Source organism: Phocoena sinus, chromosome 5 (genome assembly GCF_008692025.1).
Source record: "Phocoena sinus isolate mPhoSin1 chromosome 5, mPhoSin1.pri, whole genome shotgun sequence".
Lineage (NCBI taxonomy): Eukaryota > Metazoa > Chordata > Mammalia > Artiodactyla > Phocoenidae > Phocoena > Phocoena sinus.
Window position 1 is genome coordinate 117,410,909 of NC_045767.1, and position 16,194 is coordinate 117,427,102.

The 16,194-nt window shown below is 36.4% G+C and overlaps 1 protein-coding gene across 7 annotated transcripts in view; it reads right to left on the reverse strand.

Annotated features, from left to right (window-relative positions):
• IL15 (interleukin 15) overlaps positions 1-16,194 on the reverse strand; it is a 115,408-nt gene that overhangs the window by 22,502 nt on the left and 76,712 nt on the right. For 4 of the 7 annotated variants that reach the window (XR_004350155.1, XM_032633703.1, XM_032633699.1 and 1 more), the window contains exons 3-6: positions 11,654-11,751; positions 10,238-10,322; positions 5,154-5,198; positions 3,120-3,257 (exon numbers count right to left, since the gene is read on the reverse strand). Coding sequence is in view for 6 of the 7 variants with exons in the window: in XM_032633703.1 (XP_032489594.1) it covers positions 3,120-3,257; positions 5,154-5,198; positions 10,238-10,322; positions 11,654-11,751 (366 nt within the window). In the remaining variant the exon portion in view is untranslated. Of the gene's footprint in view, positions 1-3,119; positions 3,258-5,153; positions 5,199-10,237; positions 10,323-11,653; positions 11,752-13,108; positions 13,208-16,194 lie in introns of all 7 variants that reach the window. The other 3 variants (XM_032633700.1, XM_032633701.1, XM_032633702.1) reach the window with 1 other exon arrangement.

The window sequence follows — 16,194 nt, forward strand, 5'->3', positions numbered from 1 at the left end:
CTTTTGACCCACCTCCTAGAGAAATGCAAATAAAAACAAAAATAAACAAATGGGACCTAATGAAACTTAAAATCTTTTGCACAGCAAAGGAAATCATAAACAAGATGAAAAGACAACCTTCAGAATGGGAAAAATATTTGCAAATGAAACAACTGACAAAGGGTTTATCTCCAAAATTTACAAGCAGCTGATGCTGTTCAATAACAAAAAGACAATCAATCCAATCCAAAAATGGGCAGAAGACCTAAATAGATATTTCTCCAAAGAAAATGTACAGATTGGCAACAAACACATGAAAGGATGCTCAATATCACTAATCATTAGAGAAATGCAAATTAAAACTGCCATGAGGTGTCACCTCACACCAGTCATTATGGCCATCATCAAAAAATCTACAAACAATAAATGCTGGAGAGGGTGTGGCGAAACGGAACCCTCTTGCACTGTTGGTGGGGATTTAAACAGCCGCTATGGAGAACAGTATGGAGGTTCCTTAAAGAACAGAACTACCATATGACCCAGCAATCCCACTACTGGGCATATACCCTGAGAAAACCATAATTCAAAAGGAGTCATGTACCACAATGTTCATTGCAGCTCTATTTAGAATAGCCGGGACATGGAAGCAACCTAAGTGTCCATCGACAGATGAATGGATAAAGAAGATGTGGCACACATATACAATGCTATATTACTCAGCCATAAAAATAAACGAAACAGAGTTATTTGCAGTGAGGTAGATGGACCTAGAGTCTGTCATACAGAGTGAAGTAAGTCAGAAAGAGAAAAACAAATACCATATGCTAACACATATACATAGAATCTAAAAAAAAAAAAAAAAGGTTCTGAAGAACCTAGGGGCAGGGCAGGAATAAAGACACAGATGTAGAGAATGGACTTGAGGACACGGGGCATGGGAAGGGTAAGCTGGGATGAAGTGAGAGAGTGGCCAAATGTAAAATAGATAGCTAGTGGGAAGCAGCTGCATAGCACAGGGAGATCAGCTCGGTACTTTGTGACCACCTAGAGCTGTGGGATAGGGAGAATGGGAGGGAGACGCAAGAGGGAGGAGATACGGAGATATATGTTTATGTATAGCTGATTCACTTTGTTATAAAGCAGAAACTAACATGCCATTGTAAAGCAATTATACTCCAATAAAGATGTTGAAAAAAATAAGAAATAAAAAAAACAAACATTTTCATTAATAACTAGAATATTGCAAATTTAACAATTAAAGTTAAACTTTTCAGGGATCATCTGAACCATGAACGCTGTACCAGCAAAATTCAAAATTCAATTTTCCATCCATTAAGCATTTAAAATTCAGATTCACCAGTGTTTATCAAGCACATACTCTATGCTAGGCGCTTTCGTATTCCATATAATGCTGTCCTATATGATCCTGAAAATAATTATGTCAGATAGAAAGGTAGAGATATTAAATGACTCATCTCATTTGACATAATCAATGAAATGCTCTGCATTTAGGTCTTCTGACTGTGCAGTCCAGCCACACTATGTCATGATGAGAGCGACTATAAAAATGCACAGTAAAGTGTTCCCCATTGACACTGCTGTGAGTTACCTGTTGCATGGGTCAGTCTTTCGACCAATAACAGAGAGATAACATATCACAGGAGTATTTTAAACATTAATATATTCATTTCAGAAATAGATCGAGAATCTAGTACATGCCAAGCATTGTTCTGGGAGTTGGGATATAGCACGAAAACAAACAAACAAAAAACCCTACCCCTCTGAAGCTGCCATTCTAGTAGGAAGAAACAGACAATATCCATCAAGTAAGATATGTAGTATATAAGATAGAGGGACATACAGAGGAGGGGGTGGGGCGTGCTGAGGTGGGGGAGTGGCTGTGGTTATAAAGAGGTAACATCACTGACACAGTGACACTGAAGCACCTGGCACTTTTAGGGAAAATCCAAGGTGTCCAGCCACACTAGCTCGGGGCGTCTGCTCTTTCAGTTGCCTCTGCACGAACATACTTTCCCCGGCATCCTTAAAGCTCTTTCCCTCTCACGTCTTTGCCAAATGTCAGCTGAGTAGGTAAACCTTCTCTAGATTAGATTCCCAGTAGCCTTACCTGCCTCTTTTTTATTTGCCCTCCCACTTAATAAACACCTGACTTATTATTCATTTGCTTATTGATTGATTTCTGTATGCTTCTTCCTTCCGTAAGAGCAGGAACTATGTGTGTTCTTTCACTTCTGTTATCTTGAGGGCCTACAATGGGGCCCAAAAACTATTTGTGAAACGAACGAATTATGATTATACCTTTTTGGTTTATAAAACTTTTTCTAATCACTTTGCTTTGGCCACTAGTGTTTTGCCCTGAAAGCCATAATCCTTTGTAGGGCCTTTGCATAGCCAGTGCCCCAGGGGGTCCCTGCTATTTGCTCTCCTGGAGGCCTATATTGCTCCTGTTGCCTGTGATGGCCCAAATTATACTCCAATTATTAATATTTTTATTATTATCCTTTTGCAGCATTTATTCTTTGAGTAGATAAGAAGGGAGACTCTGGAGTGAAACTGCTCAGGGACTCCTGGCTCCCCATTTTACTAGCTGTGTGAATTGGAGGAAGAGATTCAAGCCCCCAGAGCCCCAATTCCTTCAACCTTAAACAGAAATAGTGATAACTATCTCACAGATTGATTGCGAGAATTCAACGAATTACCATCTAACCCTTGAAGAACAGTATCTGGCACACAGTAATAACCCAAGTAAATGTGGATTACTACTATGGATGCTCATCAATTATGTAGTTAGACTAATGTCTATCCACTGCACCTAGTGATCAACACCTTGAAGTCAGTGACCTGACTGTCTGGTTCACCCTTGTCATTCCAGCACTAAAGCACACGGCCTAGAGCACGCAGTCAATGTTTGTTGAATGAATAAATCAATAAACAGTTTAGGAGTGTGTGCACGCTAGCGATGGTGCTGCTTCTAGATGCCACTTCACTGGAATTAACTCACTTTCCCAAGTGCCCCTTCAGAGGGTCTCCTTGTCCATGACATCCCATCCAGCTAATGATTTCTCCCAATCAAGCCGAGAGCATCTGATGTAGCTCTGCGTAACTATTGGATAACTCACCTCAATGGAAGATAAACTGCTGTTTGCTAGGATGATAAGGTTTTCTACTGTATCGTTAATGTCTGAATTTCTGGACTCATGCAAAATCACGTGTAACTCCAGGAGAAAGCATTTCATCGCTGTTACTTTGCAACTGGGCTAAAAGAGATACAAAGAACCATTTTGAAAAAGAAAAAGAAAGAATTATTTCCCCATTATTCAGTTTCACACAGATGTAATTTTGATTTTTTAGAAAGTCAATCCAGCTATTTTATAAAGAAACACAATACCCCTAAAAAGTTCTACATAGGAAGCAGCTTGATTTTATTCTTCTCTTTTGGCTTTGATATCAAAGCCAAAACAAACTGAGAACAAAACAGGAAGGATGGTGATACTGTATAGAAGAAAGAACATAAAACTAGAAAACGTGGAAATAATAGGCCACTTTTTCCTCACTAAGCACATTTCCTCTGTGTAAAGGACAGATAATACTGACCTGAGACTCTCAGAACGTTAATAGAGATGGTGCATATGGAAGAATTTCTTAGAATCAGATCATACTGTTAACATTTTAAACAGTGGTGGCTGCTAATTATACTATTCCTGCAAGTTCCAAAGTTCCAGAGGCAGACGTGATTCCAAGAAATTTCTTAGAAAAATCAAAGCAGGCGTATGGTCTATTCACAGGCTGGCCATATCAGAAAGGTACCTTTCAGGTCCCACAAAAATACATTTCCCAAGAGGATTACTTTAACAAAAACTTAAACTTCAAACAAAAGAAGCATTTAATGAGCATGTGGGAATTTGACCACGACGTGTCTGATTTCCTGTTCTCAATGTCATGCACAGTGCCTGGGACTCTGCAGGCACTTAACAGGTGCTTACGGAAGGAAGGAAGCAAGGAAGGAAGAAGGAAGGATGACAGCCATGTGCCTGGGACTAGCAATGTTCCTTATTCCCCCACAGCAGCCCCTCTGGATTGAAAGGGTAATAAATGCTGTCACCATGTCGATAATAAACTAAATAATAAATAAAATAAATAATAAAACTGAGGTTCAGAAATATTTAGTGTCTTCCAAGGTAACAAAGCTTGGAAGTGGCTGAGTCAGGGTTTAAATCTAAATTTCAATCTCAACTACTTTCTACAACCCACGGGTTGCGAGGTTATCGTCTTACAAAAAAAGCAATCTCAGGATTCGGAGTGCTGGTGGTTAGCTGACTGCTTTCTACTTTGAAGAAAATGCAAAGAAAAGTGGAAAACATGCTGAAGCCAAAAGAGGGAAGCAATTTCTAGCATGGCAGCACTATCTAAGTGAATGATGGGTATCTGTTCTTTCTAGTTTCTGGCTGTGGCTTCTTTCCAATGCTTAGAAAGTCTTGATAGGGCAAAACCTTCTATTGCAGAGAAATTCTACTTAAGGAATAATAGAGAGAGGGCTCACTGTTCTGAATGCACACAACACAGTTTGTTTTTCACGAAGTGTAGATGTCAGGGATTTGTTTCTATGTTTTTTGTAGCCAATTCAGAGGGAAAGGAATAGCAGCTCAACTGAAATCCTACATGACTAAGGCAACGTCAGCAGCATATTAATGAAACAAGTTCGAGATCAGTTTTGAATTCTGATAGACTTTGTGGTTTGTGTTTGGTTTTTTTCTCACATGGAGAGTAACCAGTCAGAATCCCTTTATGACAACGGTAGAGATTCAGGCAAAATGTAGAGCATGAATGTATTTAAACAATTTGTAAAAAATATGATTAAAAGTGATAATACGCTACAGCACTGGAAACGACTGATATATTGGATACTTTTAAATTGCCTGAGTTAACTTGATTCTTGTATTTAACTGCATCATGATTTAATTGCATCACAGAAATATATACTATATTTTGTTTGACATTGATGGGAAAAGTTTATGTTTTCATTCGGCAATGATGCTACAATGAAAAGAGCATCTATGTAAATGTTAGATTTTAAAACTATACACAGTCCAGTAAACTTCTTAGACCTTTGAAAATTGGAAAATATAGCAATATTGAAAACAAACTATACTCACATGAGCACTGCTTTCAGTATATAAAGTGGCATCCATATCTATAGACTGAAATGGAAACAAAATTCGGTAATATGAAAAACTATTCCCGCTTTAGATATAATGAGAACAACCTACTGAAAACACTAAAACTTTTTTCAGTGAAATTCTTTATTTTGAGATAATCTTAGATTCATATGAAATTGTAAGAGAAAATACAGGCAAATCCTGTGTGCGCCTTCACCGTTTCCTCCTGTGTTGAGGTCCTGCATAACGCGGTACAATAGCACAACCAGGAAATTGACATGGATGCAATCCACCCACTTGGTTCAGATTTCACCAGTTTTATGTGCACTAGTGTGTGTGTGCGTGTGTGTGTAGTTCCATGCCATTTTATCAGAGGTGTAAATTCACGTAACCACTATCACAGTTAAGATACAGAATCCTCCTGCTACTGTTGTATAGCCACAATCAACTTCCTCCAGATATGCTCCTCTCACCTCCTACCATCCATCGAATCCCCAGCAACCACTTCTCTGCTCTCCATTCCTATGATATCATTTCAGCAATGTTATATAAATGGAATCATACAGCATATAACCTTCTGAAATAGGCTTATTGAAAAACTTAATAGACTTTATTTTTTAAGCAGTCGTAGGTTTACAGAACATGAGCAGGAAGTACAGAAAGTTCCCATATGGCCCCTTGGCCCCCTCCCAAGTTTCCCCTATTATTAACATCTCGCATTAGCGTGGTACATTTATTACAATTGATGAGTCAATATTGATACATTTTCAACTAAAGTCCATAGATTCCATCAGGGTTCACTCTTGGTGGTGTACACCTATAGTTCTTGACAAATGTATAATGACATGCGTTGATCATTACAGTATCATACAAAATAGTTCCACTGCCCTAAAAATCACCTGTGCTCCACTTTTTTATCCTTCCCTTTCCCTTATCCCCTGTTGTATTGTATCCAACCTTTTCCAGAGTGTCATATAGTTGGAATCACATAGTATCATATCATATAGCATGTAGCCTGTTTTGATTGGCTTCTTTCATCAGCGATACACTCTTAAGGTTCCTCCATTCCTTTTCATGGCTAAACAGCTTATTTCTTTTTATCACTGAGTAATATTCCATTGTATGGACGAACTACAGTTTGTTTACCCCACTGGCTTTTTTTCACACAGCATAATACTCTGGAGATCCACACAACTTGTTGTATCAGTAATTTGTTCCTTATTACTGCTCACTATTATTGTTCGATATAATGTACCGAAGCTTAACTGTTGACCTGTTGAAGGACATTTGGGTTCTTTCCAGTTTTTAGCTATCATAAATAAAGTTCTATTAACATTCATATGCATGTTTTTGTGTGAATGCAAGTTTTCATGTCTCTGATATAAATGTTTGAGTGTAACTGTTGGATCATATGGCAAATGCGTGTTTTGTTTTATAAGAAACAGCCAAACTATTTTAGAGTGGCTGTACAATTTTACATGCTCACCAGCAATATAATAAATGATCCAGTTTCTCCACATCCTTGCCAGCATTTGGTATTATCAATATTTTTTATTTTAAATATTCATATAGGTGACATGTCACTGAGGCTTTAATTTGCATTCCCTAAATAAAATACAGCCATTTATTGGTACTTTCTCTCCAAAAAAGACTTAGGGTGATCTATGATTTCTTCCTTTCTAATATGCATACTTATTATTTATTTTTCTTGCCTTAGCCTTTTATGTCTTTTTTTCTTGCCTTGCCAACTGAGCTAAAGTTTCAATACTATGTTGAATAAGAGTGGTAAGAAAAGACATCCTTGCCTTGTTCCCAATTTTAGGGGAAAAGCAGTCAGTCCCCATTAAGTCTAATGTCGGCTCTAGGTTTTCTGTACATGCTCTGCAACAAACTGAAGGAGCTTCTCCTTTATTCCTTGTTTGCTGAGAAATGTTGGTCATGTTTACCATTGAAGAGGTGCTGCAGTTTTAAAATGTCTTTTCTGCATCAATTGATATGATCATGAGATTTCCTACTTTAGTCTACTCATATAGTGGATTACATTGATTGATTTTCGAATACTGAACAGGTCTTGCATTTGTTACATTTTGGTAGTTTGTGGTTTTTGAGGAAATTGTCCATTTCCTCCAAATTATCAAATTTACGAGAATAAAGTTGTTCATAGTTTTTCTTTCGTATCCTTTTAATGGTTGTAGGTTCTGTAGTAAGACCCCAATTTCAGTCCTGATACTAATGGTATGTGTCATCTCTTTTATCTTTGTCAGGCTTTCTAAAGGTTTATCGACTTTATTGATTTATTTTCCCAAAGTAAAGAGCTTTATGTTTTGTTGATTTTTGTCTATTGTTTTCCTGATTTCAATTTCCTTCCTTCCTTCTTTTTTATTCCTTCCTTCCTTCTGCATGTGTTGGGCTTATTTTGCTCTTTTCCCAGTTTCTTGAGACAGTAACTTAGATTTGGTAAACTGAGATCTTTCCTCTTTTCTAAGGTAATCATTTAGTTTTATCAATTTTCCACTAAGTAAAGCTTTAGCTAAATCCCACAAAACTTCCTATGTTGCGTATTTGTCTGCATTCAGTTCTATACTTTTAAATATCCTTTGAGACCTGCTCTTTGACCCATGGAATGTTTATAAGTGTCTCATTTAATTTCCAAGTGTTTGGAGATTTTCCGGTTGTATTTATGTAATTGCCTTCTACTTGATTGCACTGTGGTTGGATAACATATTCTGCATGATTTCAGTTCTGATAAATGTGCTAAAGTTTGTTTTACGGCCCAGGATATGTTCAGTCTTGGGGAGTGTTGCCTGAAAAAAACGTTTATTCACTGTTCTTGGATGAAGTGTTTTTCTATGGAAATGAGATATTGTTGGTTGACTGTGTCATCCAGTTCTTCTATATCCTGTCTGATTTTCTGTCTAGTAGTTCTATTTGTCACTGAGGAGGTACTAAAGTCAACTATTAATATATTTATGGATTCGTCTGCTTCACCTTTCGGTTCTATTATTAGTTTTTGCTTCTTACATTTTGAGGCTCTGCTGTTTGGTAGGTACACATTTAAGATCATTATGTTTTCCTGGTGGACTCATCTTTTACCATGATGTAATGTCTCTCGTGACTCTAGTAACTTTATTTGCTGTGAAGTCTACAGTATCTGATATGAATATAGCCACTTCTGATTTTTAACATTGTTGTGTGAATTATTATGTGTATGTGCCTCAGTTTCCTAGAGCTGCTGTAGCAAGGTATCACAAAGTAAGTGTCTTCAAACAACAATTCATTCACTTACAGTTCAGAGCCAAGGAGGCAACTGGGCCTGTTCCCTCTGAAGGCTCTAGAGAACTGTCCTTCCTTATGGCTCCCAAACCCTTTGCAGCTCCAGGGGATCCTTGGCCTTCCTTGGCTAGTAGCTGTATCATTCCAATCTCCTTTGGCTTGTAGCTGCCTCGGTTTTCATACGGCCTTCTTCCCTGTGTCTATGTATCCTGTCCTCTTCTTATAAGGACACTAGTCATTAGATTTGGGACCACCCCACTCCACTATAACCTCACCTTAACTAATTATATTTGCAAAGACCCCATTTCCAAATAAGGATACATTCTGAGGTTCTAGGTGGACATGAATTTTGGAGGGACATTATTCAACCCACTACAGCATGGGTTTCTCTTCTTTTAATTTCAACCTACTTATGTCATTATATATATATATATTATATATATACGTATTATATATGTATATATTTGTGTATATATTATGTATACATATTATATATGTATATATTTGTGTATATATTATGTATACATATTATATATGTGTGTATATAATATATACATATTATATGTATATATTATATACACACATATATAATATGTATATATATTTGTATATACATGTATATTTGAAGTGAATTCCTCGTAGACAGCATAAAGTTGGTTTGTCTTTTGTTATCAATTTGGCCAATCTCTGTCTTTTATTTGTATTCTTTTTCTCCTCTCCTTCTAGGATGAGAATGCTAGGAATGCTGGATCTTTTACTGTCCCAAAGATCCCTGAGGCTTTATTTGCTTTGTTTTCAGTCTGTTTTGTTTCTATTATCCTATCCTCAAGCTGACTGTCTTTCCTCTGTCATATTCATTCTGCTAATGAGCCTCTCCAGTTCGTTTCATATTCCACTTGTTGTATTTCTTAGTTCTGTAATTTCCATTTGGTGCATTTTACATATTGTATTTCTTTGCTAAGACTTTCTGGTTGTTTTTTTTTTTTTTCAGTTGTTTCAAGGATATTCGTAATTGCTTGCTGGCACGTCTTCATGATACCTGTTTTAAATTCCTTGGCAAATAATTCCAACATCTAATCCATCTCAGTTTCAGGGTCTGTTTCCGAGTCTCTTCTCATTCAAGTTGTGATTTTTCCTGCTTCTTGGTATGAAAAGTGATTTTTCAATTGTATTCTGGTATTTGGGCTATTATGTCAGGAGACCCTGGTCCAATTTGAATTTTCTGTTTTAACATGCAGCCACCCTGTGTAGGCTTAGCATAGAGGTTCTGACCTATGTTTGCATGCTGTGATTCCAATGATGGTTCAGTTTTCAGAACCTTTGTGGTGCTAATTTGAAAGGTTTGGTACACCTGCTGACCTGGGACTCTCACTGATCCCTGTTGTATCGCCCACACTATAGTACAGCCCATATTTCTCCCCTCTACAGGTTCTGCCAGGTCAGCTGGTGTCTACAGGTGGAAGAAGCATTCTCTAGCCCATGGAATAGACAGCCCTTCCCCGAGTCAGGCCATTCCCCCCACAAGGGCCCCAAAGCCGCCTGGTTTCTTGGGTAGGAAAAGGGAGTCTCTCTGGCGGGTGGTGACGGAGAGCTCTTCATGCTGGGCCACTCATAAACTGAGTTTTAAAGATAATTAGGGTCTGAAAATTCTAAATAAAGGAGTTCATTTGAGGTGCTATGAGGCTCACCAATTCTACAGAAACATTTTTGTTTCAAGTGAGATTTCACTAAGATTGACAGCAAAACACAAGGAATAACATACTGCATAGCAATTATACCAGATATTTTATGGAAAAATGAGTACTCACTTGAATAAGATCTTCAATTCTTTTCAAATCACTTATTACATGCTGCCAGTTTGCTTCTGTTTTAGGAAGACCTGCACCGATACAACTGAAAGCAAAACCAAACAGCAAAGCATTTTGAATGAACATAATATTGTCTTGATGAATACTATAGGCAAAAGAGCAATCAAGACTTTTTTGAATCCAACAAGTGAAAAGATGAGTGCCATCCTTGCCTTTGCGTATTCGACAGCCTTGTAGATGAATATAAAAACTGAACATATAGTACAACTTGATGCTTTAGGCTAGCCTGATGACCAACCTGCATTAAAGAAAAGCCTAATTTGAAGGGATGACTTATAAATAACCTGGTGCAATTTATCACAATGAAATAAAAGCAGTGCATGATGTGTGGCAGTGCTCAGTAATGTTTTTGAATGAATTATTACTTTTCTTTAAGTAGAGGTCCCATCAGACTTTTATGTCTAATAAATGGGTAAAATTCTTAAAATAAGCAATCATCTTTCTCATGTAATGATCTTGACAGTAAATATTCTTTACAATAGGTTAAACATGCCCCTTGCATGCTCCTTGTAGCAGCTTTCTCCATAAATGTTATGGACTTGAGTCTAATCTAGTCATAAAACTAGATCATATAGCTTACTTATTGTTTGTAAAACAGTAACTTAATATCAGGACAAAAGACACATACATTGACCAAGTAACTGTAGTATAATTCTTAGAGCTTCAGAAAAAATAGTCTCTCCTTGATGGATCCTGTACAGAAGGATGAGAGCCAATACTATTTTTTTTCTTTTGAGAGGAGGATTTACCTGCACAAATCTATGGTTCCCCACAGCAGGAAGGCATTATAGAGTAAAACTGAACTGAGAGATTACATAACTATAGGTTGGGTGAGTGCTGTGTATTAGTTGCATCTAACAGAGAAGAAAAAAGTTAATAGGCATGGAAAAATATGAAAGTTTATTAGGAAGAAAAACAAAAGGCCTCAATAAAGAAAGAAATGTTTTAAACTGAGCTAACTAACATAAGGCTCAAATGATAGGAGAAGTCAGTGCCAGGGACAGATAAAAAAGTAATGTGGGTGAGCCCTCAATATCTAATTTTTTTTTACTGGTGTGAAAATCACACAGGATATTAATAAAGAGTGTACTTCCAATTTTAGTTTGATACCAAGAAGTCCAATTTATTTGCAGGATATAATACTCATTTGGAATATTACAAGAATATAGAAATGCTCTGTAGGCTGTTTACGAAACCTCCTCTGAATCTCCCATAATCTGTCCTCTGTCATGCCCCAAATACTGAGTACCTAAGGATTTCAGCAAACTGAACATAAACCAATTTAATAGAGAAGATACTGAAGAACAATGATCATGGTTATTAACATGATGATTTTATGCTGAAAGATAAAATTACCCCAAAATGAAGACATGAATGCCAGCCTCAGTTAAAAAATGACTGTTCAGAAGTAAACACAAGTAGCACTGGATGGAAGTACTTCTCAAATATGGTTTCTGAAAAATATAATCATAGACAAAGTGGTTAAATTTTTTAGTTAAAATTTTTTAGTTAAAAATTTTTTAGTTAAAAAGGAAGAAAATTTGGTCATTTGTAGAGACGTGGATGGATCTTGAGACTGTCATAAGAGTGAAGTAAGTCAGAAAGAGAAAAGCAAATATCATATATTAACGTATATATGTGGAATCTAGAAAAATGGTACAGATGAACGGTTTGCAGGGCAGAAATAGAGACACAAATGTAGAGAACAAATGTATGGACACCAAGGGGGGAAGGTGACGGGGGGTGGTGGTGGTGGTGTGATGAACTGGGAGATTGGGATTGACATATATACACTAATATGTATAAAATGGATAACTAATAATAACCTGCTGTATAAAAAATTAATAAAATTGAAAAAAATGAGATTTAAAATAATTTTAAAATTATCATATTTTTAGGTTCCAAAATGTAAATATATCAAGATTTCAGAATTCCTTATCAGAATTAATGAAATTAGAATTTACTTTTTTTGCTTTCCTCCCTACCTTCAGCTCTGTCTCCTATGTGCAAAATTCTTCAATACATATTTTTCCAGACGCATTTCAATGACAATAATTTAAAGAAAATATACATATTTACTAATTTACATATATGCTAATATTACCGCTTAATTTGTTTCTATTATCCTTAACCTCCTTTTCATCCTTCTTTCCTAATATGTCCAACATATTTCATACAACACAAATTAGTAACATGAATTACTAATATAGGTGTACTAGTTATATATTAATTTCATGTGATGATGAAATTAAAAATTAATATCATTTGGAGAAAAATTGGATAGAAATGGAACCAACCAAAGATACTCTATACCACCCTGAGAGTCAATATATAATCATTTTTCTGGGTGATTTAGGAAAATCACTTATCTTAGAACTTCTCAGAGTTTCAATACCACTGCCTGCCTCTTTAACATTGTCAAAACCTTTATAGTTTCAGACAGCAGTGCTGACTTAACCACTTAACCTCTAAGAATCTGTGCTTCATGTAGTCTACACTGAAGGGATGAATAACACCCAGACCTGTTAAAGACTATACAACTTACTGAGTACATAGACACTTAAAGAACAAAACAGGGTGAGATAAGCGAAATAATACATTTACAACAACATGAAGGGCACATCAGGGTGTTAACAGACTTTAAAAACCTGTTTTACTTATTTTCAAAACAACAACAATCCATATGTGAACGTACCTCTGTGACTTCCCAAAATATTTAGAGACGAGCCATATAACTTATTATGAAGTATCTGAGATACAAGTGACCTTTTAAGAAAAGTCCATATACTATCTTTATCTAATTTTTCTTACCAAAATTCTCATTACTCAATGCCAGAGTAAATCCTTAAGTATTGAAGAAGAGCTGGCTAAGGTATTGGGTTTCCAGCAGCCATCCATCCAGAATACTTCCTACAACACAACCCAGAGTAAAGATGATCCATTAAAAACACAAGTGGACAAATGGGGGGAAAGGAACGGAAGAGAATTAATATTTACGGAGCACCTACTTTTCCATGGGCACTCTATCAGTCACTTGATATGTGTATCACATTTAATCCTCAGAACAATCCTATGGTGTCGGGTTAGCAGCACTTGAGTGAGCTGCCCGGGTCCCACAGCAAGCACAAGACTGCCGGGATTTGAGACCAGGTCTGTCTGATTACAGAGCCCAAGGCCTTTCCGCTATATTATGTCCCTGAATTGGTGAAATTCCAAAACCATATTAATGAAAAGCAGAAGCAGCCAAATATCTTATGTATATAAGCTACTGACTGTTAATGTAATTTATAACAGAACCAGCTACTTCTACAGACGTGGAATAGACGTCTTCAGTCTTTAGATCACCGTTAATTGAAACATCATTTGAGAATTTCATAAGTAACAAAATTTGTTTTCTTTAATTCAAAGTGGCAAAGAATGTGAAGAATACACATTCCCATATTCAATTCCATTTTATTAAAGAAAAAATTTAAACCAAAATATATAAAATATAAACAATTATTTTTGCCATCCTTCTAAAATAGTATGTATTTGTTGACCTCCCCTTCAAAAATCAAAATCCACCACATCTCTTGACATAAACTTTCACTGAAAAATTAAGTTCTGTAGACTAAAATTATTTTATTTTTCAGATGTTTTTAAATATAAAATGATTATAATATATGATGTATAACTCTTTAAAAGAAAAACTAGGATTTAACTAGGTATTAAAGATACTGTAAGAATATATCCAATAAAAATGCCCTTTTTTCCACAACTAAATCTTAAGTCTAATCCTCCTGTTACATACAATCTAAACCATCCATTAATCAGTTTAATTAAAGCAACCTCTCTTTGTTACCGTCATAATCATTCTCTTTGTCTATGGTATCTCAGTACTCCAAATTTTTTGCTAAACTTTAAAATTATCTTTGTAATTTCACCCAAAGTCTCTTAAATTCCCTACCTCCTTTTTAGTTGCAGGATCCCCCCACTCCACATTGTTCAAAAAACAAGATTTACTGACTTGGGACCAAGCAGTACAAAGGGTGATATAATTGATAACAGGCCTCATGAAGCTGCTTGTGTAAACAATGAGGATTTCAATCCTGGGCTTTTACATCAGTGAGTCTCCACACGCGCAGGATGTTAAAATCTTATCAATGAGACTTTCACTGCCCTGTCCAACTACAATTAGTCAAGGACAACTAAGAGCTTTAGCGAGAATGCTCCATGCCAAGCATGGTGGAATTAGTAGGAAATGGCCTCAAAGACTTCTAACAAATAACAATAATGGAAACCAGTGTTAACTGAAAGGAAATTTTTACAGCTTTGATTGTTATTTGGCAAAAAAACTGACGTGGTTTTCTGGGCTGACAGCGAAGACTGATTTTTCATAACAGCTTTGGAAGCTTTCAACCTTCTACACTTACTGTATGTAGTTCTGTGGATCAAAAACTTTACTAGGAATGTGTGTGTGTGATCCATGTGCGTGAAGAAGGCCTGAAAAGGTAAAATACTCTATAACTTTCTCTTTGACCAGGACTCAATGTTAACATTTAATATAATATCATTAATGATGGCAATATTAATTAGAATAAGTATTATTTACCGAGTGCTTTTAGTTTTACAAAATCATCTCACATACGTTACCACATTCCATCCTGGCCATATCTTTATGTGAGAGATATTACTCTTATTTTACAGTGAAGAAATTGAGATTCTGAGACATTAAGTGACTTGCTTCAGGTAAATGTCATACGTGTCGCTATCAGAATTCTGCCTCAAAATCCAGGTTGCACAGGCGGAGGAGAGATGCAAGAATATTACAAACTCTATGGTTGAGAAGTGGAGGCCCCTTACTATAGGAAACATCTGACCCATCCCGTGTGAATCATAAAAAGCCACTGCTCTCTGATAGTTTAAAAACAGGTCTTTCACTTGTGGTTGCCAAGGGGAAGGGCAGCTAGGGGAGGGATGGAGTGGGAGTTTGGGGTTAGTAGATGCAAAATATTATACATAGAATGGATAAACAACAAGGTCTTACTGTAGAGCACAGGGAACTATATTCAATATCCTGAGATAAACCATAATGGAAAGGAATATAAAAAAGAATGTATATATATATAAAACTGAGTTACTTTGCTGTGCAGCAGAAATTAACATGATGTCGTAAATTAACTATACTTTAATTTAAAAGAAACAGGTGTTTCAAACTGTTCTGACATGAAACAGAACTTGAGTCCTTTCACATACCTCATCTCATTTGACTCCCACAAAATACCTGTTAGAGACAAGTGGCTGAAACCAGGTTAATTACTTTCTGAGAAGTGTAGGAATGAAATAAATTGTCCACTTCCTTTTATGTCATATTTTTGAAGAATTATGGAAGCAGTGTTTAACCCTGCCATACAATTTGCATATGGTCATGAAAGGCCCTCACCATCAGCATCTTTGGTTTTGTCCTTCATTCACCTGGTACCTAGATCCAGGAATAAAAAAGACCAAATCCCAACCCTACCCTCAAGGAGCTCTCAGAGCTTAAGCAGGACTTTTTTGACTCCTGTGACTGGGTCTCACTGCAGGGTACCCACTGATCTTGTGGCAGTACTGTTATCTTAGCCTGATGTCACTGCCCAGGAGTAAGACACCATGAAGAGAGGATAATCCACACAGTGGGGTGGCAGCTTTAATTCTGGAATGACTTGTGAAAATAAAGGTAAATGTTATATTCTATACCAATAGTAGAGTTTTTCCCAGTGAGGAAATACAATCTAGCACACCACTGTTTTGTTTTATTTATTCTGTTTAATTATTTACTTGCCTAGTCACACATTTAAAATAAACTTAAATAGACTTAGCAAGGAAAGAAGAGATATAAGTATTGGTTTATTTGGTAAACATATGTATCTAATCAC